The sequence below is a fragment of the Pectinophora gossypiella genome, chromosome 7 (assembly GCF_024362695.1).
Source record: "Pectinophora gossypiella chromosome 7, ilPecGoss1.1, whole genome shotgun sequence".
Lineage (NCBI taxonomy): Eukaryota > Metazoa > Arthropoda > Insecta > Lepidoptera > Gelechiidae > Pectinophora > Pectinophora gossypiella.
In genome coordinates, this window is record NC_065410.1 from 8,851,983 (window position 1) to 8,877,825 (window position 25,843).

General features: G+C 38.7%; 1 protein-coding gene across 1 annotated transcript; it reads left to right on the forward strand.

The window, feature by feature from the left end:
* Positions 1-1,838: 1,838 nt before the first annotated feature.
* LOC126368305 (cilia- and flagella-associated protein 44) lies at positions 1,839-24,773 on the forward strand. Its single transcript, XM_050012212.1, has 42 exons — positions 1,839-1,881; positions 2,904-3,081; positions 4,691-4,853; positions 5,400-5,554; positions 5,906-6,069; positions 6,367-6,497; positions 6,575-6,679; positions 6,821-6,970; positions 7,071-7,130; positions 7,209-7,451; positions 7,695-7,871; positions 8,478-8,669; positions 9,177-9,319; positions 9,479-9,612; positions 10,131-10,329; positions 11,333-11,498; positions 12,375-12,478; positions 12,727-12,832; positions 13,434-13,606; positions 14,096-14,305; positions 14,636-14,746; positions 15,129-15,297; positions 16,028-16,201; positions 16,413-16,610; positions 17,095-17,245; positions 17,374-17,473; positions 17,560-17,662; positions 17,940-18,059; positions 18,547-18,745; positions 18,935-19,097; positions 19,178-19,316; positions 19,393-19,595; positions 19,773-20,001; positions 20,115-20,219; positions 20,528-20,635; positions 21,119-21,273; positions 21,654-21,803; positions 22,258-22,399; positions 22,852-23,008; positions 23,350-23,463; positions 23,756-23,895; positions 24,195-24,773. The coding sequence occupies exons 1-42, from the start codon at positions 1,839-1,841 to the stop codon at positions 24,714-24,716; spliced, it is 6,648 nt and encodes a 2,215-aa protein (XP_049868169.1). The 3' UTR covers positions 24,717-24,773.
* Positions 24,774-25,843: the final 1,070 nt, after the last annotated feature.

The window sequence follows — 25,843 nt, forward strand, 5'->3', positions numbered from 1 at the left end:
TGGCAGTTTGGCCATTACAGTAATAAGCGAAAATTCTAAATTCAAAATTAGAATTTCATTTGTTTATCTTATAAACGAAATGAATCACTGTTTTGAGACAAATGTGTGTTTAGGGTTGGAGTACATTTAGCGTTTAAAAACTAAAAATTGGCGCCTATCCTTAAACTTTTTGTTTTTTATTTCAATACTGTGACTTTGGGACGTCTGAAAAAGGTTTTTTTTCTAAAACGTATGGATACTTCGCCCACAGAAGCCGCCCAAGTTGTGGCATTGCTGGATTCTGGCCTTAGTCAGCGTGTTGTGGCTGCAAGACTGCATCTAAGCCTGTCATCTGTTCATAGAGTCTATAAACGTTATCGGGAGACTGGTTTGTTCACGCGCCGTTCAGGATCTGTCAGGAATCGGGTCACTTCTGAGCGAGATGATCGATTTATTGTAACAACTTCTTTAAGAAATCGACGCCTTAACGCTTTTCAACTGCAGCAGCGGCTTCGTGTTGTACGAAGGGTGGCTGTAAGTGACTCTACAATTAGAAGAAGGTTGAAAGATCGTGGACTGGTACCGCATAAGCCAGCAAATGGGCCGAAATTAACTGCAGACCATCGAAGAGCGCGCCTTAACTTTGCACGTGAGCACCTAAATTGGTCATACCTACAGAACCGCCACCATAGCTGACCTTTTCTTCAATGCAGCATTGTGCATAGCGTTCTCCGTCTCTTCTGTAGACCTTGTTCCTTCCGTCGTTACCATACAGCATAATTTTACACTCATCAGAAAAGAGAACTTTGCTCCACTGTAGGTATGACCAATTTAGGTGCTCACGTGCAAAGTTAAGGCGCGCTCTTCGATGGTCTGCAGTTAATTTCGGCCCATTTGCTGGCTTATGCGGTACCAGTCCACGATCCTTCAACCTTCTTCTAATTGTAGAGTCATTTACAGCCACCCTTCGTACAACACGAAGCCGCTGCTGCAGTTGAAAAGCGTTAAGGCGTCGATTTCTTAAAGAAGTTGTTACAATAAATCGATCATCTCGCTCAGAAGTGACCCGATTCCTGCCAGATCCTGAACGGCGCGTGAACAAACCAGTCTTCCGATAACGTTTATAGACTCTATGAACAGATGACAGGCTTAGATGCAGTCTTGCAGCCACAACACGCTGACTAAGGCCAGAATCCAGCAATGCCACAACTTGGGCGGCTTCTGTGGGCGAAGTATCCATACGTTTTAGAAAAAAAACCTTTTTCAGACGTCCCAAAGTCACAGTATTGAAATAAAAAACAAAAAGTTTAAGGATAGGCGCCAATTTTTAGTTTTTAAACGCTAAATGTACTCCAACCCTAAACACACATTTGTCTCAAAACAGTGATTCATTTCGTTTATAAGATAAACAAATGAAATTCTAATTTTGAATTTAGAATTTTCGCTTATTACTGTAATGGCCAAACTGCCAGCTATACATTTATGTATTTTTTTTCATCGTATGAATTCTTTTTTGTGTTAAATTCGGACAGAAACAATGAAAACGGAAGTGTTTCGATTTTTTTGATGAGAAGTGTAGTTTTGCGTACGTCACTTTTCAACATTTTATTAAACGATGTAATCAATACAAAGTATACACAACCGGAAATCAATGCGGAAGGTGTTCGCGCGCCAATAAAGACGTAATTCGAAAGTATCATAGCAACGGAATTACGGAACGGACCCGATACTGATTTATATTTGCTTTGGGAACAGTTAGATCAATAATTTGAACTATAATTATCGCATAAGCAATAAGAAATAATAAGTGTACAAATTAGTGTTTGAATATAAGGTTACTTTAAGTTTCCAAAGCCGAAATGTCAGACGACGATGATGAAATTATTGGGGACGACGATGACGGTAAATATATTTTTCATTAAAACTGCAAAATGTAATATTTTGTAACCGACACGCTACTTGCATAGACATATAGCGTCTCTACGCTATAGCAATCGTATTGCGTATAATATTTTCCTTCCGTAATGGTGCGGTATGAACAAATCTTTGAGACATTATGTACGTTTAGTCTAGTACAACAATTTTCATAAAACAACTTGCAGCCACTTCTGATACGTAAGTCCTCAGACAGATATTCTGACCAGGATAATTATGATGATGGATATGAATATTTGTGCATATATCTATCGATAATACGCTACTAGTTAGCCATTGATGTATTATATGTTACGAGTTTACCTACTGGTAATACAAATATTACAGAAACAAAGTAAAACAAACGTGATATCAGTACCTACTTAGCTGCTCTTGTGGCATGACGCTGGTGGACGATAGTGACATTTATAAGTACATCAATGGATGGTTGAGTGATGATATAACAACTAATATAAGCTCACGGCTAAATCTCAATTCGGGTAGGCAGAGGTGTAACCATTGCAAGCTGAACTGAATAGGTACCCGAACTCACCGTGCTTTCTTTGCTTTATTTGTCGCATGGCCAACAACGGCCTTCGTGTTCCAGTGGTTGAGCGTTGTGCTCACGATCCGGAGGTCCCGGGTTCGAATCCCGGTGGGGAAAAATCACAAAAATCACTTTGTGGTCTCAAGTTTGGTTAGGACATTACAGGCTGATCACCTGATTGTCCAAAAGTAAGTGATCCGTGCTTCGGAAGGCACATTAAGCCGTTGGTCCCGGTTATTACTTACTGATGATGTAAGTACGTAGTCGTTACATAAGTCATGTCAGGGGCCTATGGCGGCTCAATAATAACCCTGACACCAGGGTTGATGGGGTTGGTAATCCACCTCACAACCCACGAAGATGGCTAACAGCGTTAGTTCAGTTTAAGTGCTACACAATCCATAAAGTCTGGCCTCACATAAGCATCACACTTTATTTATTTCAACATCAATGACAATTTCAGACGCAGACGAATATGAAGGGCATTATGGTGAAGAGTTTGGGAAGTATGAACACTTGGACTTGGAGGCGGAACAAGTGCAGGAGGAGTCGGTACTCACGGAGTACGACCCCGATGACTTCGTTTCCGGAGCCGTTAACAGTCCATATTCTACCATACCTGTCGACTTGTTCGACTTTGAGTATCCTTTGCAAAGTATTGTAGGGTCAATACTAGATATTACTTATATACTTCTATTACTTCTATACTTCTATTACTACTTCTATATGTTTGGGGATAACATTTTCCTTGAAATCTATGTACCTTCATTAAAATACGAATACCAGAAGTGACTGCAAGTTTTGTCTTGGGATTGTTGCTATGTCTACCCTGTTAGCGATTATAAGCGTGATTTTTATTTACTTTTAATTGAACAGTGGCTGCAAGTTGTCTTTGATTACTTGTGGCTCTGCCCACCCCATTTGGGATTACGGGCGTGAGTTTATGTATGTGTATGTGTATGTTAATTGAAAATGTGTCTTTGAGCACCTTTAAGAACGTTAGAAAGTAGCAGCTACATTGTATGAGAATGTCAAATTTTCCTTCAAATCTGTCTGTCTTGTAATCTTTGAGGGCAAATTACATAGTTTTTTGCCCGTATTAGGGGTACTTTTTATTAATGTTTCTAAAAGCCTATTAAATGGAGCAGTTTTTAGAAATACTTTCAGTGTCCATGACAATCTCATGTGTTTATTATTCTTCGGCGAAGTTTTAACAATTGTTACAATTTTGGTCGAATTCTCACTTTGACTTCCGATAACTTTTTTTTTATGTTTGATTTCACTTTGGTTTATCATTGATTGAGCGGTACACAGACTTAGGCATAGTTGTGAAGTAAAATAAAATAATTATTAAGAAAGGGATAGCGACAAAATGATTATTTCTGAAGTAAGGTAGAAAATCGAGATAAAAGGTACAAAATGGGTCATATCTCCTAAACCGTAAATAATTGCTGAACATACATGGGGGTGTTTCTGGTAGCTAATGAGCCCCTCTTTCTTATTTTTCATTTTGAACCTGAACTTCTGGGCCACCCTGTATAATGCTTCTATTTTCTTAATGTCTTTCGATAATCATCGCATTTTCAAATAACTGTATGAGACCCGTCCCCCCTTTCCAATAGGTACTTTATAATACGTTTTAGCAATCTCATTTGTATCTGTAAAAAGAAAGACGTCATATAAGGAAATTTTAACTCACTTCGAATAACATATGTCTGGAGTCTATTGGTTGGAACATTGATGTACCAGGAGGTACCCAAAATCGTACCTAAAAACCCGAATTCCGACCTAACCATACGTATTTCGAAAAAGTCGCCATAGAACAAAAATATCAACTTGCTAAGACGCTTTGAATGAGATATGTCTGAAATCTGTTGGTGGAGGGGGACGTTTTGACTCGTCGTCCTTTTCATCAATTATAAGATTGCCATGTCACACTTTGCTACAAGATAACGAGAAGACAATTTGCAGCCACTTTTAATGCGAACTCCGTCTTTATTCTGGCGTGACTTATTGCAGATTTGCCACATATATCATTAACTAAGATGTGAACTCCTAAGATGGAATGGCGACGAGTAATCATTTTATCGCTCATTAACAGTTCATTAGAATAGAAACGACATCTCTCAGGATATGTTAAGTATACGAAAACTAAAAACTAAGTTTTCTTCCACTGTTAGGTATTACTACCTACTAATCCCTCCCGTAGACTCTCCTTATATAAAAAAAATCCTCAACAAGCTCTTAAAGATATTCGTATGGGTACGACTGTTTCAAATACTTCAACTTGTGCGCATGCGACGATTCAGTGGTGTGCTGGGCTGCTGGCAGTATCGTCACCTTTATGGACATCCACACGAAACAGACATGGTTCCGGAGGAGCACCACTGGAGGCACTGTCGGAAATATTGCTGTAAAGTGTTATTTATTATAAATCATGCTCTCCCTTATTCTACATTTTTTCCAAACTTAGGGCTTAGTCAAATTGCATTATGTTCCTATTTCTACACTCGCATCTTTTCGATGCTAAGTGTAATTCATTGAATTCGGACGGATTATACCTACATTAGCGTATTCGCTAACTATATTTAGAAAGAAGAACATTTGCAACCTGACTAGGCGCTCTTTTTCTTCTTATCGTGTGGGTTGTGAGGTGGAATACCATCCTCATCAATCCTGGTGTCAGGGTTATTACTGAGCCGCCAAATGCCCGTGACATGGCTCATGTAACCACTACATACTTCCTTACTAGGCGCTCTCAGGTATTTGTCTTCCTGACCTCTCGCAGTTGACTACATTGTATAGTCGTAAGTAAGTCTCGAATCAAATAGAACCAATTATTTCTGAGCCTATTCGATTACCTATAAGAAGAATGAACTATCGGTACCTACATAAACAACATATAAAAGCGCAAGAATAAGATACTTTTCAGGTTTTGATTTTCGAATGTCTTCTGCAGTCGTACAGAGTTGACCCGGATTACCGAATCGCCATAGCAGAAGCAAGAGAGGGCGCGAACGAGCCTGTAATCGTAATGTACACCTGGCCACAGATGGAAATAGATGCGGTGCTTCGAGAGGGCACTGAGAACGCCTACTCTATACTAGATTTTAGGTAAGTAATTATAAATCAACAATAAAACCTTGTGAAGACTATCATTATGCTAGTCCTAGAGTCGTAAACGAGAAACAAAAATAAAAAAAGTCTTCTTTTTTTTGTTTTATATTCTAGTTTCGTCATTTCATTTTCATTCTGACTCAGCCTGAATTCGTCCCACAGCTGGATATAGGCCTCCACTCAATCAATCAGAGGAAGTATGGAGCATAGTCCACAACACAGCTCCACTACGGGTTGGTGTTAGGGATAGTAGCCAACCCATTATTAACCAAGAACAAACTAGAAGCACCTATCTACTTCATAATTATACATACACCTCTACCTATTAATAGATATCTTTATTTACAGCCCCGATGGTGAAATGTTAGCCTCAGTAGGCAAAGAGCCTGACTACAACATCACTATTTGGAACTGGAAGCGACACAAGATCATGCTACGAACCAGTGCCTTTACATACGATGTGGATGCTGTTATGTTTTCTCCTTACTGTCCTGGACAACTTACTACAGGCGGTAAGTAAAGTATGCAATTCCATTTTTTATAGCTAGGTTTTTCCCAACTTAAGCTGCTCCACAGCAGGCCAAATCTATCTACTGAACTAGACCCATCTATTTCTCAATGATGGAGTCTCCGCAATCATGGGATTTTACGCTATTGATGTACTGGTTTATTAAATTCGAAAGAGGGTCTGTGAAAAATTATATTACTTTGATAAGGAACTAATTAATTTTATACCTATTCTATATTTTACTTATCGAATGAGCGCTGCGTCAGTTATCAACTTAATATATTATTCATCTTTATAACAGGACATGCCCACATCAAATTTTGGAAACTGGTACAAACTTTCACCGGACTGAAACTCAAAGGCGAACTTGGAAGGTTTGGCAAAACTGAAATTTGCAACGTGGTTGGAGTTTACCCCATGCCTGATGAAAAGGTTGGAAATAATAGTTCAGTAAAGTAATCAGTAGATCTTTCAGGAAATTAAGAATAGCAAGTTATGTTTTTAAACAGGTGCTGTCTGGTTGCGAATGGGGCAATATCCTGGTGTGGGAAGCAGGTCTTGTCAAGCTAGAAGTTACACAACGCGGACGTAAACGTTGCCACAATGGACCCATAGTAAGTTGGTTTGAGGATTACATGTAATAACCCGAGCGAATTAAGTTAACACCTCGCTTCAAAGGGGTGCATAATATATAACATGTCAATTTGTAGGCGTTATAGTTGCACGCTTAAAGCACTAATACGGCATATTTTCAGATCCAATTCATGCTAAGTCCTGCTGGTGATGAAGTGACTACAATATCTCGCGACGGTTGCATTCGGGCCTGGTATTGGGACACTGTGGAACAAGCTGATCCTCCGGAAGACGACCAGTTCGTTGAGCTGAATCCTGTAGCTGAGACTTGCGTATGACAATTCGTGATACCTACTTTTCTTAATAGAAATTAAAACATCTCTAGATGAGAGCTTTCAGCACTTGTATTTGTCATATTGAACCGTTTTACAGGTGCCGGGTTGTCAAATAATGTGCTTGAAACATCAAAAGGACCAATTTTGGTACGCCCAAGTAAGTATTCTGTTATTGTATTTTTCTTGTTGAATTTTAGAACATGAAATGTTAATGAATAAAATGTGTTTTCCTAAGGATGGCAATGGTGGTATTTGGACTGTGGAGTTGGAGCTTGATAAGCTGGAGTGCGACCACCGCAAGATGTTTACAACCCACGCTGGGCCCGTAGTGGCTATACTAGCCTTGCGCACTCACCCGATCCTGCTTACAATGGGAAAAGACGGTGCCATAATGGCATACAATATTAACACTCACGCACTCCTAGCCCGATATATGTTTTCACACGCAATATCCTGTACTCTATATGTACCACTAGAGGTGAATAAATTTTCTAATAAGGTTACTACAACACCGAAACAGTCTTCTCAACTTATTTGTACGAACTCCAAAGCATCCATATTCCGAGAACGAATTGTGGTAAAACTCTCCGCTCGCTTTGCATTATTAAAACTCAAACCTAACAACTGTGATAGAAATTATAAAATACAAAATTATGGATACTGCCTCGAATACACCTGGATGATAAATTATATTAACTTTTGACTAATTTTGTAATTTTAGCTTGATCACACATCTCGTTCGATAATGGTGGGCTTTGAAGACGGTATGATGAGGACGCTACTGTTCCATGCAGACCGGCTGTTGGAACAGAAGAACGTGATTGACATCAGAGTACATTCCGCGCTTACCATTCACAGTGAGGATTCCATTCATGCTGACGTCATGGATTTGGTGTCTGTACGTACTCATGCTTCGTTTAATTATCAGGATCCAAATGGTAATCAACTAGTCAAATGAGTTACGTCAGCGGGGTCGGTATCGGGGACCTGAGTCAAAACACGAAATTACTATGATATTTGTATGAAAAAAGCACACTGTGACGTCACAGAAAAACGCAATAAAATGTCGTACTTATTATTACGTTTTATTGATTAAAATTCATAAATAAGTTAAATAGAAAAAAGAAAATGTTTTTTCGTTAGTTTTACATTTGTGTTTATTTATTTATCAGAATTTCATAATTTATCTTGAACCTAGAACACGACCCAATTGGATGATGCAGAAAATATCAATAGAACAGCTTGTTATCACTCTACAGGCAATACTACGCGGCTAAATACAAGGGTTCCTGCTTTGACATCTTCTTCTATCGTATGGGTTGTTAGGTGGAGTACCAACCTCATCAACCCTGGTGTCAGGGTTACTATTGAGCCGCCAAAGGCCCCTGACATGGCTCATGTAACGACTACTGCTTTAACATTAGATTCGGAAACGTCATTCTGAGAAAAGGGTTGGAGCTTTCTTATTTTTTAAGTTATTACTTATATGACATTTCCATTGCAGTGGCTGAAACCCCACTCTAAGAAGCTAGTCCAGATGTCATTCAATACACAATACACATTGTTAGTTACGTGTGGGGAGGATTCCACGATATTCATGTATAAAGTTATGTCGGGCAACCCTTTGAAATTAGAAAGACTCGGGTTTATAGAGACACCTAACATTGTCGCTTACATGACCTGGAAACCTAATGAGGTGAGTTGGAAAACTACGAGTTTGAGAATTGCTGCTTATTATCCGTGGGTTAATAATTATGATGATGTAAATTTTCGGATTGAGTAAGATGTTTTTTCGTATGACTCTTTCATTTTATTAAAAGAAGATTTTTTTACATAACATAAACTGCCTATATACGTCCCACTGCTGGGCACAGGCCTCCCATCAATCAACCAGATGGGGTATGGAGCATACATCACCACGCTGCTCCAACAGTTGGTGGAGGTGTTTTTACGGCTAATAGCCGGGACCAACGGCTTAACGTACCCTCCGAAGCACGAAATTATCTTAATTTTCGGAGACTCAGGTGATTCAAGCATGAAAAATCCTTACCAAACAAAGGACAGTCTCACAAAAAGATTTCGACAATGTCCCCATCGGGAATCGAACCCGGACCTCCAGATCGTGAGCCTAACGCTCTAACCACTAGACCACGGAGGCTGTTTTTAATACTTTATAATTTATGTTGTTATTTTAACATTACAGGAAAGAGTTCTGCTTCTGTGCGGGCAAGCAGGATTAGTTATTGAGGCAGTGTTGCCTGATGCTGAAGTTCGCAAATATACTGAAATTACCACTTTTAAATTAGAATTTGAATCTCGTAAAGATGTTGTAGTAAAAAAACAATAGTGAGTATAAAACACTACATTCACCAGTTAGGATCCTGCAATATTACCTATATGAGAAAGAATTTGAAATATTTCTTTTCAATATGTTCAACTCCATGTCGCTATTTTTGTTTGTACTTACCTTTATCAAGTAAGTGCATCTTAAATTAAACTTCGCAGCATGCGCCACCGACCATTTCCAACTGAGGATGATCTAGCCAGTATAGATGAAGAGGCTCTAAAAGCTGCTGCTGAAGCGGCAGACATGGATAAAGATGAAGAAGAAGAGGAATGGGTCGGAGAAGTAGAGCTAAGTAAGAATTTTCATCAAATTTCGGTTCCACCGATTTTTATGTCTTTTTTATATTGTTTGGGGGGTTTAGATAGTAAACTGGCTTACTGTTAGGTGGCCCGGCGATCAGGCAAATCAAGGGATCAACTTCTTCTTCTTCTATCGTGTGGATTGTGAGGTGAATTACCAACCCCATCAACCTTGGTGTCAGGGTTATTACTGAGCCGCCATAGGCCCCTAACATGACTCATGTAACGACTACGTACTTACATCAGTAAGTAATAACCGGGACCAACGGCTTAACGTGCCTTCCGAAGCACGGATCTTTTTACTTTTTGGACAATTAGGTGATCAGCCTGTAATGTCCTAACCAAACTAGGGATCACAAAGTGATTTTTGTGATTTGTCCCCACCAGGATTCGAACCCGGGACCTCCGTATCGTGAGCACAACGCTCAACCACGGGACCACGGAGGCCGCTACTTACATCTAATGCGAGTCAACTTATATCTAATAAATAATCTGTATGTTGTATTTCTAGTTGAAGACGACACCCAACCACCCACTACTATAACTTGGGCGGAGTATTGCGATGACGGTATTTGGGTAATACAGAAAGGCACGGGAGCGTTACTACTGATAAAACCGGGACTACCGGTTAAACCGGGAGTCAGCAATATTCTCAAATATGGCCCTTTTCCCCAAGCATGGTTGGATGATTTTATTACGCTCAGATTCGTGTAAGTAAAAAGTAGTTCTTACGACAATGTAAAGATTAGGATAGGTTATAAGTAAAATACTATTTTAAAACAAACACATACAATAGCCCTGTTTGGCAGAAACACAAACATAGAACTTTCGCTGAGCTTTCTGTTAGACCAACGTGATGGTGAGCCGTATGATCGTCTCCCTAGCATTGTCCCGTTTTTCACAGGGTCCGCTTACCTAACGTAAAGATTTGGCAGGGCCGGTTTTTTACAGAAGCGACTGCCTGTCTGACCTTCCAAGAGTCTGACCTGTCTGACCTTCAAAGTAGAAGTGATAACCAGCCCAATAGTTTGGTTACATACCTCCGAAAATACATTTCTCGGGTATGTGGGTTTCCTCACGATGGTTTCCTTCACCGCTGAGCACGTGATAATCATTTATGATCTTAACATTAATTCGAAAACAAATTCCACAATAGTGAGTCTACAATTGTCGAGCCTGTTAGTGAAAACTGCACTTGAGATAAATTAGTTACTCATTGGTGCAAATTCGGTACCGGGGTTTGAATTGGCGCTCCAATGCGCCGGTGAACCAAAGGGCCACATTGAATACAAAAACGTATCTACTACTACCCCATTCCCCACTACACCCATCCACTACTCCATCTATTATTCATCTTCCGATGGATGTTCCTCTGACTACCCCAATATGGTATTTCCAACTAGTCAAATCAGATACTCTCTACTAAACGTCAAAACACTAAATTAATATGGAATTTTTATGAAAAAGCAACCTGTGACGTCATAGAAAAACGTGACAAAATGTCGGACTTATTATTACATTTTTCTTTATTAAAATTCATAAACAAGTTAAATAGAAAAATATAACGTTTTTGTTACTTTTAGATCTGTCTTTATTTAGTAAGTGATCAGAATCATAATTTATCTTTGATTTAGGAAACTACCCAACTCAGATATAAGTAGTCGTGAGCTTAGGTTATGTGTGTTAAAAGATTTCACATAATTTTATTAACAGATGTGACCGAAAATATCTAGTGGCTGGTACAAATAATGGTTACATACGTGTAGTAAGAATGCCCTACGATTACGAAGATAACCCTGACCACCACTTCCAAAAATGGATGACGGCGATGCAAATTTTACTTAAGAAACTAAAGGGCAGACGCTTAGCAAAGGAAGAGGTACTTAAGTATAATATATAAACAGCATATTCAAACTGCGCCACACCGCAGGCACTTCATACAAACAACCTCGTTTTACACAGACACCACACATTGACCCGTACCGTTACCGTACACGCGTATCTGTGTATGACGTCTAGCGCCATACGATTCAAATCTAAAGTATGTTCGATGGGGGTGAGGTAAACCTAGCTCAGACGCTGGTGGGGAGCGGAAAGTTCCGTTGTATATATACGTAGTATTATTCCTTATTCTATGACTGCGCGTCAAGTCTGTGTGCATGCATTCGCTGATCTAGGGAACGAATTCTAACAGAGTCAATACAAAGCAAGAAAGCTTGTCGCTACCTCCAGGGCGTTACACCCTGTATAGAGCACCTCCACTGTACATCTCATCGACTAGAGAAAATAGTTAAATCTACGTAATATAACATAAACAGCCTATTACGTCCCACTGCTGGGTACAGGCCTCCCCTCAATTAACCGAACGAAGAGAATATGTATGGAGCATTCTCCACCACACTGCTCCCCTGTGACTTGGTGGAGGTATTTTCACGGCTAATAGCCGGGGTTAATGGCTTACGTGCCCTCCGAAGTACGGAATCATCTTACTTTTTCGGATAATCAGGTGATTCAAGCCAGCAGTTCTTGCCAAACAAAGGACAGTCTCACAAAGTAATTTCAACCCGGACCTCCATATCGTAAGCCTAACTCTAACCACTAGACTACTGAGGCTGTTAAATCTAATTACCAGAATTTACTTACACACATACATATACTCACGCCTATTTCCTATCAGGGTGAGCAGATAATTTATTTTCTTTAGGCTGATAAGATCAATGAGTAACAAAGTTTCATTTTGCAATTTGTTTTTCAGACTCAACCGATACCTCGTATAGATTTCGTCGATAATTATTATCTTCAAATGCATGACCGGTATACAGGTGCTATAACTTGTATGGATTTCAGCGCCGATGGAAAGTATGTTTATAACATAAACATGGACGAAAACAGCTTATAATATTGTGATCATTAAGAAACTTATAAAAATAACGAATTTTCAATGTGTTGTAACTTGGTAATCAAAGAGAAATCGAAAATCGAACCTATAAGAAATTTGCAGTGTACGATTACTAACATGATCATATTTCACTCGACTCAAACTTTTAGTACCTTTTGTTAATTAAGTACCCCTTTTTCATTTCTTGTTGCACTTATTACTGTTTTAGGTATTTCTTCACTTGTGGTGGTGATGGAAACATATTTTCTTATTTAATAAACTTTGAGGAGCCGCTGTACCCTCCACCAGAATTGCCTCATATTCCGGAATTACCTGTAAGTTCATTGATTTGGTAGTCCTATCCTATAATATTTATCAGTTAGTATGCACTAGGTTGAGGAGCTCGGTGGCGCAGCGGTAAACGCGCTCGGTCTGCGATTGTTGAAGTTAAGCAACTTTTGCAAAGGCCGGTCATAGGATGGGTGACCGCAAAAAAAAAACATCTCGAGCTCCTTCGTGCTTCGGAAGGTACGTTAAGCCGTTGGTCCCGGCTGCATTAGCAGTCGTTAATAACCACCAATCCGCACTGGGCCCGCGTGGTGGTTTAAGGCCCGATCTTCCTATCCATCCATAGGGAAGGCCCGTACCCCAGCAGTGGGGACGTTAATGGGCTGATGATGATGATGCACTAGGAAAACACGCACAAAATAGTAAGGATTTTTCCAAGCTTGTGGACCTGATATAACTTCATATTACATTATAGAGCAGGCAGCTAATGCTATCAAAGTGCTTGTTTTAAATCTATAAAAGACTTGTCATAGAAATGTATTAATTTATCTGAGTTCTAGCTTATCTGACACATAACTCTTACTTGCTTCTAAGCTTACGTTTAGCTTTTCAAAGATAATAAATTAAGGGTAATCCAATTCGTTTTAGAAAGTTGAAAAATTAAAAGAACCGAGTACAGTAGAGGGACAAATAATGTCCCACGAACAGTTGAAACAAAAAGAAGAGTATGAGAAAATGATGGCGATCGCCAACGCTCACAAGAAACGTGTACGGGACCAGCTAGCTGAGCTCACTAGCGAATATAACAAACTAATCAAGGCGTAAGTAAATATATCTCCACCTAGTGTACTCATTACTAATACAGAAAAAGAAGAATCATTGTAAATGGCAGGAAAAGGAGCCCTATAATATATTCTATATTACTTATATAATATGGCCCAAAGGTTCACGTTCAAAATGAAAAATTAGATAGAGGGGCTCGTTGGCTACCAGAAAACACTGCCATGTATTCACGGTCATTTTATACCTTCAAGATTTTGTATCTTAGTTCAGAAATCATTATTTTGTCCCTATCCCTTTCTTAATCATTGTTTTATTTTACTTCCTACCTATTCCTAAGGAAGTGGAGCTAAAAAAATAAAAACAGCAAAATCGAACATAAAAAAAAGATATTGGAAGTCGTGAGAATTTGACCAAAATTGTTACAGTTGTTAAAACTTTTTTTATTACTACCAGCGACTCGTCATCTTGTAATTCTTATATACATTCTGTTGTTCCAAAACGACAAGCAACATGAAAATGTTTTCTAGGAACCGTGTGCTACCTGCTTCTCAACAAATAGACGTTACTCTTGACCCTCGTCCATTGGAAGTGCAAGAGCAAGAATTGGAGGTAGCCAGGCAGCTTGCAGTGAGGAAGGTGGCGCATCAACTGGAAGCGTCTGACTTGGGTTTGTGGAAGATGTACTCCAGGAATATCATTCAGCTGGATGTATTCCCATTCACATTGCGAGCTATTAGGTGAGTTCTAAGCTATTTTCGTAAGATACTCTTCCACCGTCGATGCAAAATTTTGGGTAACAAGCGAATATCAATAACTATCACTGACTAAGCTCGTTATTTTTATTTGGCTCTATAATCGAGTCGTTAAAAGCTACCTTGCACAAATCTTCACTCCGTCTGAAAACAAATGTTCCAATTTCATTGGAACTCATAGATTACTAATTTCGGGTTTTGAGTAGTCTGATCCTCCAACAAAGCGACTAGTTCCAAAAGCTTTGTAATTGATATTTTAATGTCCGATCATGTATAGAATGATTAAAAATGAACAAATCAACTTTCTTGTTACAGAGACCCAAAAGTAATGATAAGACCCTTACGCCAGAAAAACCTATCGAAAGCCTTCTTCGATCAATTGGAAGAGGTCCACCAAAAAATGGCTGAAGCTGCTTTACGGGGCAGGTAAATAAAATATACTTAACTTTAACGTTTACGTTTTTGGTAGGATTATTATTTTGTCGTTGGAAATAATTAAACCATGCGAACATTTTCATGCTGACAATAGAAGGAAAGTGGATTTATTTCAAACGGTTGAAGAACCTGTGTCCGTGTAAGTAAATAAACTCAGGGTTGTGTGGAAGTGCTTACCTACTGCGTATCAAAAGAGCCTCCTTTTGTATGTTATACTTATGTAGTGACTATTCATTACCAGGAAGATTTGTGTTTATGCCAAAGGATACCTTTCACTCGCACCTGCTTTTGCATGTCACATGACACATTTAAAAAGTACTTACCTACTTACCTACTTGCAAATGTAACAACGGATTATTCGCTAATAACACAGACGTACGGAGTCCTCAGTTCGTCGCATGGCTCAGAAGAGGCCCTCCTGGGGGCCACCACGTGTGGCCTCCTTTTTACTGGGACTTCCCCCGCGACCTCCGCATCCCCTGAAGAAAGCACTGCGAAATTACTATACACGCTTGCATCGCCACCACATTCAGTTCATTGAGGTAGGTACATTGCTTGATAAGTTTGTGTATAACCTTAGAAATAAGCGAGGTTACATAAATCATTAAGTAAGTAATTACTTATTCAGGTATCAAGACCTAGACAAATATTTTATTGTCATGCGAATATAACCGCTCGATGCAACGAGAAAGTCGTAGAAATTAATAGCAATAACATTCCGAAATCGAATGTACCAAAAGCATTGATGTATAATAATATTACTCATTGACTAAAATCTCTCGGCCTCCGTGGTCTAGTGGTTGAGCGTTGGGCTCACGATCCGGAGGTCCCAGGTTCGAATCCCGGTGGGGACATATCACAAAAATCACTTTGTGATCCCTAGTTTGGTTAGGACATTACAGGAAAAGTAAAAAAGTAAGATGATCCGTGCTTCGGAAGGCACGTGAAGCTGTTGGTCCCGGTTACTACTTACTGATGTAAGTAAGTAGTCGTTACATGAGCCATGTCAGGGGCCTCTGGCGGCTCAATAGTAACCCTGACACCAGGGTTGATGAGGTTGGTACTCCACCTCACAACCCACCCCATAGAAGAAGAAGAATTGACTAAAATTATAAATTAAAGAGATAACTTAGGTAACCTAACCTAATTAATTTTACATCTTACAATCTGCATAGACTTTCTGGGACAAAAAGAAATGAAAGCCTATTTTAATAAGATATTACAATAATAATTATGTTTACCCCCAATGTTGATTTTTCTGAAACTTTGCAGTGGCAAGATCATCTTTCTCGTAAACCAGATCCTAACGCTTTACCGCCTGGAGCTGCAGAGGCGCTCAAAGAAGCGGAGGCTTCGATTGGCAACTACCTACTGAAAACTGCACCAGACTACATAGCTCCACCCGGACACAACACTCAGCTTCGTCTTTGTCTTACTAGGCAAGAGGTACATGCACCTAAAATTGCTTTAGTCAATTAAGTACTTACATGAGACAACTGGAACTAAGTAGCTGTATCTACATCATTGATGAAGACGCTACATGAGGAAATCAAACAAAATTATTATCAATACCAACGCGTTTAAAAATATGAATGATACAAACACTTTGTAAGTTCACAAAAATGCACAAAACAAATAGGTACTGTGTATATTTTAGATTTACGAGAACAAGCGAGAATTCAACGCTCAAATTCTGGAACTTCGCGAGCGTAAGTTGGAGCTTGTCGACCGTATGAATAGTATTGGCGAGAGGTTGGGAGAGATTAGACTCGAAATTCCACCAAAATTGGTGAAAGCACCCCCTGAAGTGCCTTCGATTGACGAAGAACTGGAGTTTCCTGAGAAGAATCTTGAGGTAAAAATCCTTTAGTTATCCTTTAATTTAAAACTTTATTTAGGCTTATCTGAGCGTATTTCATCTCGAGCTCCTCCGTGCTTCGGAAGGCACGTTAAGCCGTTGGTCCCGGCTGCATTAGCAGTCGTTAATAACCACCAATCCGCACTGGGCCCGCGTGGTGGTTTAAGGCCCGATCTCCCTATTCATCCATAGGGAAGGCCCGTGCCCCAGCAGTGGGGACGTTAATGGGCTGATGATGATGAGCGTATTAGATATTTTCTCCATTTCACAAAAAGTTACTTATGTAAAAGCCGCTGCAGCGTGGGCTTCGACCTCTACGCTTTTGACCCTTACGGTATACAAGCCATAAATCACTATATCGTCCTATAGATATTGCCAAGTGCTTAACATACTAATAATGTGCTTTATTTCAAAACCCTTGCATCTTGCTTGTTTACCGATCTCTTGCTTTCTGCTGCAATATTTGACTTTAAACTTTTAGGTTAAACCAGAGACTGTGGTAGTGACTTTAAGGGGTCCATCTACTCCTGGAACTAAAAGAGGCTCCATGACGCAGGAAAAGAGAAAATCTTTATTATTTCCTCAACCTAGATTGCGGCAGCCCAAAGTACCACGATTCGTATCACTGGCAGGTAAAAATCCATTAAGTACCTATGTCGGAGACCAAAGTTTCAGAATCATTATTTCCAAACGCTAATTTATTAAACAAAATTTCTGTAAAAACTAAAAGACCGTGATTAGAATAGTGACGCATTTACAGAAAGTCGCCCATTAGCGGCATCTTGGGATCTTCTTAGACCAAGACCCGATCACCACCCCACACCAATGGAAGTTGAAATTCGCGAGAGGCGAATTGAAAGGTACCTTTACCTAATTGTAATAAGTATTATTTTTCATTGTCCTCACTTTCCAGTATGTTTTTGCATTCATAACATTTGCTTTACAGACATCTTTTTGAACAAGACATGTTGCTAGTAGAAGCTGATATATCAGTTCGTGAATTTGACTCACGTCTAAGGCAACTCCAAAGAGAACGTATTCGTGTTCAGGTAAATGGTGTAGCATGTTCAAACCTATAGTCATTGATCCATAATATTATGTTACTACTACAACCTAAAGACATGTGCCTTAGTAAAGACATATTTTCCTTTTTTCGAAGATTTTTGTAAGGTTCTCTGTTGAAATCGCTTCGAGAGAATAGTCTTTACTTATTTGTAATATTATCTCAATCTTGATTTCTTTAACTACATCATATACTTACTTACAGAATATATTCCGATATTTACTTACATAGATTTCATTAGAAAGTTGCCTAATTATTTTTAGGAAAAAAATCAACTGTTGGAACTACATTTGTATCAAATGCACCAAGAAATGAATGTGCTGAACCGTTTTGAAGCTCACGAAGACAAGCTAGCTGAAAAAGTTTACACGAAATTAATGCAGGTACTTATTAAAAAACACATTTGAAAAGTATATTATAATGAATACCTATAAATTATGTTGAATGAGATATAAAGATAGGGGTGTCGTGTATAGTGAACATGATATCTACTTATTTCAAGACAGTTACTGTCATAAGAATATTTAAGGTAGGTAAGTATCTACCTAATATATTGTTCTGAATATCCTTTATATTTAAATAATCAGTTATTAATTAATATGTAGAAACCGTAACAAGATGTTATATTTTTATGGGGTAATTCTAAACTGTCACCCCAAAGAAACCACTTGAGGTGATTTCAAAGAAACGTATCTATGTCCGAGAATTGAGCCTATTATACTATTGAATTTATTAGGGTAAATTCTTGGGCACACATTTCTCTGAATTCACCTCGGGTAGATTATATAAGGTGAGCTCGGAATAACCAATTGTTTGTAAGTAAGTATAAAGATTTACATTATAGAACATGGTTCATAATAAAATATTTAGGTCAGAGCTGTTCAAGAACAAATTCAAGAATGTGAGACACGTATAGAAGAATACATAGATGAAAAAGAAAATCTAGATGTTGAGTGTCAAGAAATACAATCGCAATTCAAAAAGCTGGTCCATGATAACAAATTTGCAGATTTTCTACGCAGGATCTTTAAGAAAAAATATCGTCAACCACGCACTCGTGATGATGATGGTAAGTATGATAAAACAGTATCATCAGTACTCGTAAGTCCTGTATCACTAGATATTGAATGGTAAGCACTTTGCGTATTTCACTTTTGTTTTCATCTGATTCGTCTATATAATACCCACTTAATAAAAGTGGAGGTTTTTAATACGATGTGTTCTCTCGCTTTACTTTTTTGTCTTTATTAATTTAAAGAGGGATCATCGGAGGAATCCTCCTCATCGTCATCAAGCGAAGAAGAGGACGAAGGCAGTCTGGACAGTCGAGACATTGGGCCTATTCGACTTGATCCCAACGTTTGCCCTGAGGGTTGCGATCAAGACCTTTATGACAAGACATACGAATTAAGGAATACTAGGTATAATTTTTAACTTAAAATATGTCAATAGTGTTTTTAATTTGTTTGTATTATATTAAAAATTTACAATAAAAATACAGGCATAAGTACGAACAACAAATGCAGGAACAAGATCGTTTAGTAGAACTTCTTAAGAAAGACATTGATGCACACAATAAAATCAAACGCAAGCTCTCTGTGCAACTTGACAAGAGGAAGAATAATTTAAGAGAATTCATGGTAAGATATCGCCTATTCAATATTATTAAGCATAGAATTTTATACAAAAAAAAACTTTAATTTTAACGTTTTACAGATGGAAAAACAAAGTTGTTTGAACGAGATAGATCAAGTGGTTATACTTCACTACGATCAGATTCGGGCTGCAGCGCTTCTCGGCTGCACGGGACCAGACGGATTGAAACATGCGGTTGTTTTTCCCGAACAACTTCTTTTGAAACTAAGGAAACGTGTACTGGAATTGCAGGAAGAAATAAGGCTACAAAGGATAAGAGCTAAGTGAGTCGTTATTTTATTTCAAAATCGTTTATTTTGAAGATGTACCTGTTTTGAAATGTAGGTACGATATATGGATATTCCATAATGTACGATTTGTGAACTAAATTATGTCATTCCATCCTTCATTCTTTTTTAAATAAGAACTTTTATAAAAAGTGTGCCCAAACATTATTTCAGGATCAACCGTACCCATTTGTTCCGCATGAACATTGATTTGCGTGAAATGCAACGATTGGCTGAAGAGATTCGAGCGCAGATGCGCGATGTGCTCACGCGCAAGCTGGGCAAACCTAGGAAAGTTGATAAAACCCTCGATGATGTTCTACGACAGATGGCTCGACGGCACAAGTACACTGACAATTTGAGAATTCTACCGCATATGTTACAACAATTTCGAACTTGGCGAGTAAGTAATGACGCTCACAAAGAACCAGAACCTCTTCGAATCTAGTAGTTTCCTTAGAGTATTTAATTATTATATTACCAGCTGAAGATATTGTATGGTGTGATCTTCCATAGGAGCGCCACAGTGAACTCGAGAAGAAATATCTAAATCACTTGGATCGGTATTCAAGTCGTCTCCGACTAGCAGCAGCATTGCAAGCTGATGTTCTACCGCAAAAGGTAGGTAGTTCTTCAACTTTTTTGATCAAATACTGGCGACCCGCCCGGGCTTCCAATCCACATCGACTTTTCTCCATGGATTTGAAAAATGATCTTTTTTCCTAACTTTGTCCTTTGTGTTTTGGCCGAATTGGATAAAGGCCATTCTCGAGCGATGCTCATGGTAGCGAGTGACTTTTATTCATACACATTTGATTTGTATTTAAACACATTTTCCAGTCAATTTATAATGAACAAATTCTATTTGTATTTCGCAAAGGCGCTTGATGGTATTCGTTAACCTAAGCAGATGATAATATTTTTGACAGCCGTGTAAAGATCCAAGTATAATGTATGGTGCATACAATCTGCAACATTACAGTCGCGATGTTGTTCGTCTGCGAATTGTACGTTCACAGCAACTGCAACAAATTAAGGTATGTATTCGTTTCGTGCTATACTGTATCCTGCATACTAATGATACTTTTAAAAAAGACCTTATTTAACTTAGTCTCTTATTTTCGCGATAGTGTAGAATTTGGAGTCAAATTATTCTGATGGGAGCTCATCTTTAACCATTTTCATACACTCATTTAGCAGTGCATTATACTTTTTATTGAGATAGGAATTACCTACCTCAAACTACCCCAAAGGGAAACAGTCGTGATCTTATAATGTATCCATGTATAGATACTTTTTGTTCAAATTCAAAATTACTAGATGTACCCTTATTTAAAAATAAAAACACAGATCTTTATTTGTTTGGGACCCAAATATACGGTAATATTTTATTCATTATCACAATGCAATTTACTCAAGTACCTATGTATTTCTCTAAACATGCAATCTGTTGATCGCTGCAGACAATGCTGAACACAGTTTGTATCTCTTTTGAACTTTATGTTATTATTGCCTTTCAGCAATTACAAGAGGAGATCGGCAATTTGCGACTTAAGCCTTCCGATAAAACGAAAATAACTACAAAACCGCCCCCTCTTGAGCCTGAACCTTCAGAAATTTATCTCTATATGATACCTCACATGCCTTTTCGAACACGTCACAAATATTTTCCGATGTGAGTACTTTCGTGCAAATTGTTTTACGTAATCACATAGTTAATGCGAAGGTCGTTGGAAGGGCTGGTAACGGAAGGCCTAGAAAGACGCATACATTTACCAAATTTAAGTTGTTATTAAAGGAACCGCGCATGTATGAAACGATTGTTGTAAGTCGTGGTGCATGATGTAAGTAAGCAAAAAATGTCAGCATCTAAGCAAAAGAAAACCGTAGTCTGTGCTTAGCTCGAGGGAAATAGTCAACTGGATATTCAACAATAAAATATATTCAACAAAAAATAGAGTGTTGCAAATATAATAACAAAAACAAAGGAACTTCTATAAGTACTATAAGCTCACTCCGCTCCAAGAAGCGCTTAATAAAATCGTCACTTCACAGAACCCCTCTGAGTTCGCAATCGAAGATGATACACGAAGTCAACGTAATGAAGCTCTTGTATGATTGTTTGGATGCCATGCGGCACACACGAGAAGACGCGGATCTGCTGCTTAAAGACCTCACCGATGCAATGCCAGAAGTTTTCTGCGGGTATTGTAGATTTGATATGACTTTGTTAATGCAATCCGAGGAAAATGTACTTATTTATATTAAATCACATCAAATAACAAAAGTATTGCCATTGAAATCGTGTTAGTCAAAACTGTCAGACTTAATTGAAATTTTGCATTTGTTTTGCCGGACATGTTTGCATTTGCTGATAAACACTAGGTGACTCAAAACAGGCTCTTTATGCACTGGGTAACTCAAAACGTTCACTGAAAACGGCAAACCCTCACACAGATGGCGTGGCAATAATTGACATCGATACTTACCAGTGAAACCACGAACCTACGAAAAATTAAGGGAAGCCTTCGCTCAGTAATGGGATCTTAATATGGTAGATTAAAATAGATTAAACTGTAATCATAAAACTTATACCCGCTACTAAAAATCTACCTACTATTCTGATAAATTGGTTGATTGATCTTATATCTAATTTCAGAGCAAGATCCCGTTTTGAAGTAGTAGACGAGCTAGTCCGAAAATGGCTGCTCAAACATGGTGGAGATCCGAGTCAGTATAAGAAGCAAACTCGGGCATTTGATGCCCTGGCCATGATTGCGGATACGCTTATAAGACAGCATGTAAGAAAACTAAACAGGCAGTCCTACTCATCACAAAAGAAATTCATATTTTTACTCACAAGCTCCTTTGAAGATGAGCCATGATCTCTGAACATCGAAAATTATAGTATAATAATATCTTGTTTCCGTGGTTCGGAAGGTACTAACGTACCTTACCTTAGCCGTTGGTTTCGGCTATTAGCTGTAAAACACCTCCACCAACCAGTATTTAGAGTATGCTCTATACGTCCTCCGGTTGTTTGAGGAGAGGCCTGTGCGCAGTAGTGGGTCGCATGTTTATAGTATAGGTAGACTGTTTCTGTTATCTTTAAAAATGTAGCTACAATAACTTAAGTACTTACATGTTCTGCTTTTGCTGGGCAATCTATCAGCAATCTCAAAACAAAATGGTTTTTTTATTTGACTTATAAAAACATTCAAAATACCAGCAAAATATTTCACTTTTCATGCAGCTTGAATCATTAGAAGGTGCAACAGACGACGACAACTTAGCGATGGACCAACTGGAAGCAGGTTTGAGAGGCGTGTCTGATATGGACCAGTCACTTGGTGTCCGCATGGCTCCTGTTCTAGCGGCGCTATTTCACACCGCCGAAACCGATGAATTGGGTTTGTCTTTTATATTTTTAATAAATAAATTGTCGCTAGAAGATTGAGTTCACCATATTAAATTGATTGTAACATAGTAATTGATCTGCCAATTGTTACAGATTTCAACCCTCGTGTTAAAATTATAATAACAATCTTCGCGTTTGATATTTATATATTATACGTATTTGATCACCCTACCTATGGAAGTTATATTTTTATGTCAAATCTTTTGAGATTGAGACCACGCGATTACTTGGCCAACGCACAAAAAATACACCCCAACCTTCTAGCTTTATTTTTATAGCTTGAAGCTTATTGATTCCTCCTTACAGCTTAATGATTTTAGGAATTTATTTCAGCTACTGAAGAAACTATGACGTCACTGGTCAACTCCCTAATTGACGATGACCATAAACTTACTGAAGAAGAAATAGACAACATAAACGTGCCCGCCATGGTTGAAGATATTAAAGGTACCAGAATTTTGTTGGCTATTGCCCTGACAACCATTTCGTTAAATTGGTTACTTATTCATGACAAGGAAAGCTTATCTTCCCGGGGAAGTCGCATACAACTAAAAACGAACAAAGGAATCGTGTCCTATAAATTCCTATCTAATACGACGGACCAATGATATGGGCAATGGATTGATCACCTGTCGATATACGGTGCATCATATCTATCTTAGGATATCGTATCAAAAGTGGCTGCATTTTGTCTATTATGAGAATAAAAACCCAACTAATCATTTGATGAATGTTTCAGACCTATCTGTAAGGGTTCCTGATGCAGAAATAGAGCGTATAATTTTATTGGCTATAGAATGCTTGAGGGCCCAACTGTTGTCTTTAAATGAAACAGAAGAAATAGAATTGGAGACAGAAAAAGCAATTGTGTCTGCATCGGTAAGTACCAATCGTGTTTTATCGGTAAGTATGAATTTCTCAACAGTAAAATTTCAATAAATTTTGAGGAGCTCTCATTTGGATCCAATCGAAACGGAGGGATTTTGATAAAATAGAATTTAAGGTGAAAATTAAGTGACATGCTTCTTCATATATTCAGCACCTACTCATAACTGTCTCGTTTTCATTGATTGAACACAATTCAAAAGCCAGTCATCAGGCTATACGAGTATATTCAAAACTAATCTGATCTTATTGTTTTTTTTAAATATTAATTTATTATTCTTACCGCCTTGCAGCAAGCAGCATTCCTAATAGCTGAGCCTCCGAACCGCACCTCAATTTCCCGAGATATGTCCATGGACCGAACTCACCGTTCCAGCAGAGAAGGAGACACAAGTAGGTCTCGACTGAGCACCGTCAGATCTCGCCAAAGTAGCCTGGTGAAACCTCGAGTAAGTCTTGCTGGCAGCAAGATTATAGTTGACCCCACTGGTCATACTGTCTCTGAACCCATTGCCGGTGGACCCAGTAAAATTGCTACTGGTCGGTCTAGTAAGACTGATACTTCAGAACATGCTGCCGGGAGGGGCAGTAAAACTGGTTCTTCAATTAAAATTGTCGCCGGTGAAACTGTTACTGAACCTGATTCCCATGAGCCCAGCAAAACTGAGAGTTCAAGTAAAGTTTCAAGCAAAACTACTTCGGACAGCACAGGTGCTGGAGGAGATAGTGAAGCTAGTGATACGCCAGTAGAGACACCAGTGGACACACCGGTAGACACACCGAGAGAAGGGGAGGGGCCAGCAGATGAACCATAATTTTATTTAGTTCTAATTATGCTTAGATTTAGTTAGCTTACGAATTATTATACTAAAGAGCATGTAGGCATCTTGTCTTTTGTAGGTACCACATTTATAAATTCTTTAATTTGATTAGATTATGTTAGTTTTGCACAAGAAAACATATTTTATTTGCAACTTGTTTTTATCTTTTAGGTAAAAATTTAATGCTTGGTATGTGTACTAATTCAATAAATATTTGGTTTAAATAGTTTTTTTTTTTTATTTAAGTATATCAAACTTCTCTGTTACATTCGGACCTAAAGAAAAAGCAAAGATCCGAGTTGTGGTTTAGCGCACGGCTACTATCACCATACAATAACCTTTACATCAATAGCGTACAGTCTCAAACTTTAAATTCAAAAGCACCTACCAGTTTTTTGCACAAATACAGTCGTCCATCATCATTAATTTACGAGGTATTCTCCATGCTACTTTTTTAGGGAAAAATAGGGCAGTGGTTTCTCCGCCACGCAGTACCTACTCTGTCTGACATGAGTGGATGGCGTCCAGAGTAGTTTATTTCAAAACCGTACTAGGACTCGACCTGTCCTCCACCTCTGAATAGTACTGTCAGTTACTGCTGCCCTCTGTCAGGTTCCAGTTTACAGTCCCCGTGACTTGCCCTTAACGTCCTGCATTAACGTACCTACCGATGGCTCCCATCTCCGCCTCTCCAACCGTTGATATCTTCACCCGTATCCTTGGGCAGAGGTACTACGTTAAACCCAGTAGGCCTGGGTCCCTATCCGATCTCATTCTGGCAAGGACGCGTCGAACAGGAATTGCCCCAGTGAAGGGCAGAAAAGATGACTCTGTCCTCCCTGGGGCCGAAATAATGGTCTTGTATGAAACCGGCAAACCAAAGGCAAGACAAACAAATACAGTACGGAATATTTAATACACAACATAATATATTATAAAATTAATCTCGTTCATTACTGCGTGTCGTCTGGTGACTTGCATGACACTCTGCCTACCACGAAAGAAAAAAAGAACCTCCTTACAGGTATAAAATTCGTGTTACGATACTGCTATTACCCTCTCGTATTAGAACATTGCAAAGAAAAATGTTTACAGCGCTATCTATATTTTTTTTTAGGAAC

Excerpts from the sequence above, each read along its gene's own strand:
- LOC126368305 (XM_050012212.1), top strand. The coding sequence starts at position 1,839 with ATGTCAGACGACGATGATGAAATTATTGGGGACGACGATGACG. Across the intron at positions 13,607-14,095 it reads TATAACAAACTAATCAAGGC|GAACCGTGTGCTACCTGCTT; the intron begins GTAAGTAAATAT and ends AATGTTTTCTAG. Across the intron at positions 23,009-23,349 it reads CGCCGAAACCGATGAATTGG|CTACTGAAGAAACTATGACG; the intron begins GTTTGTCTTTTA and ends AATTTATTTCAG.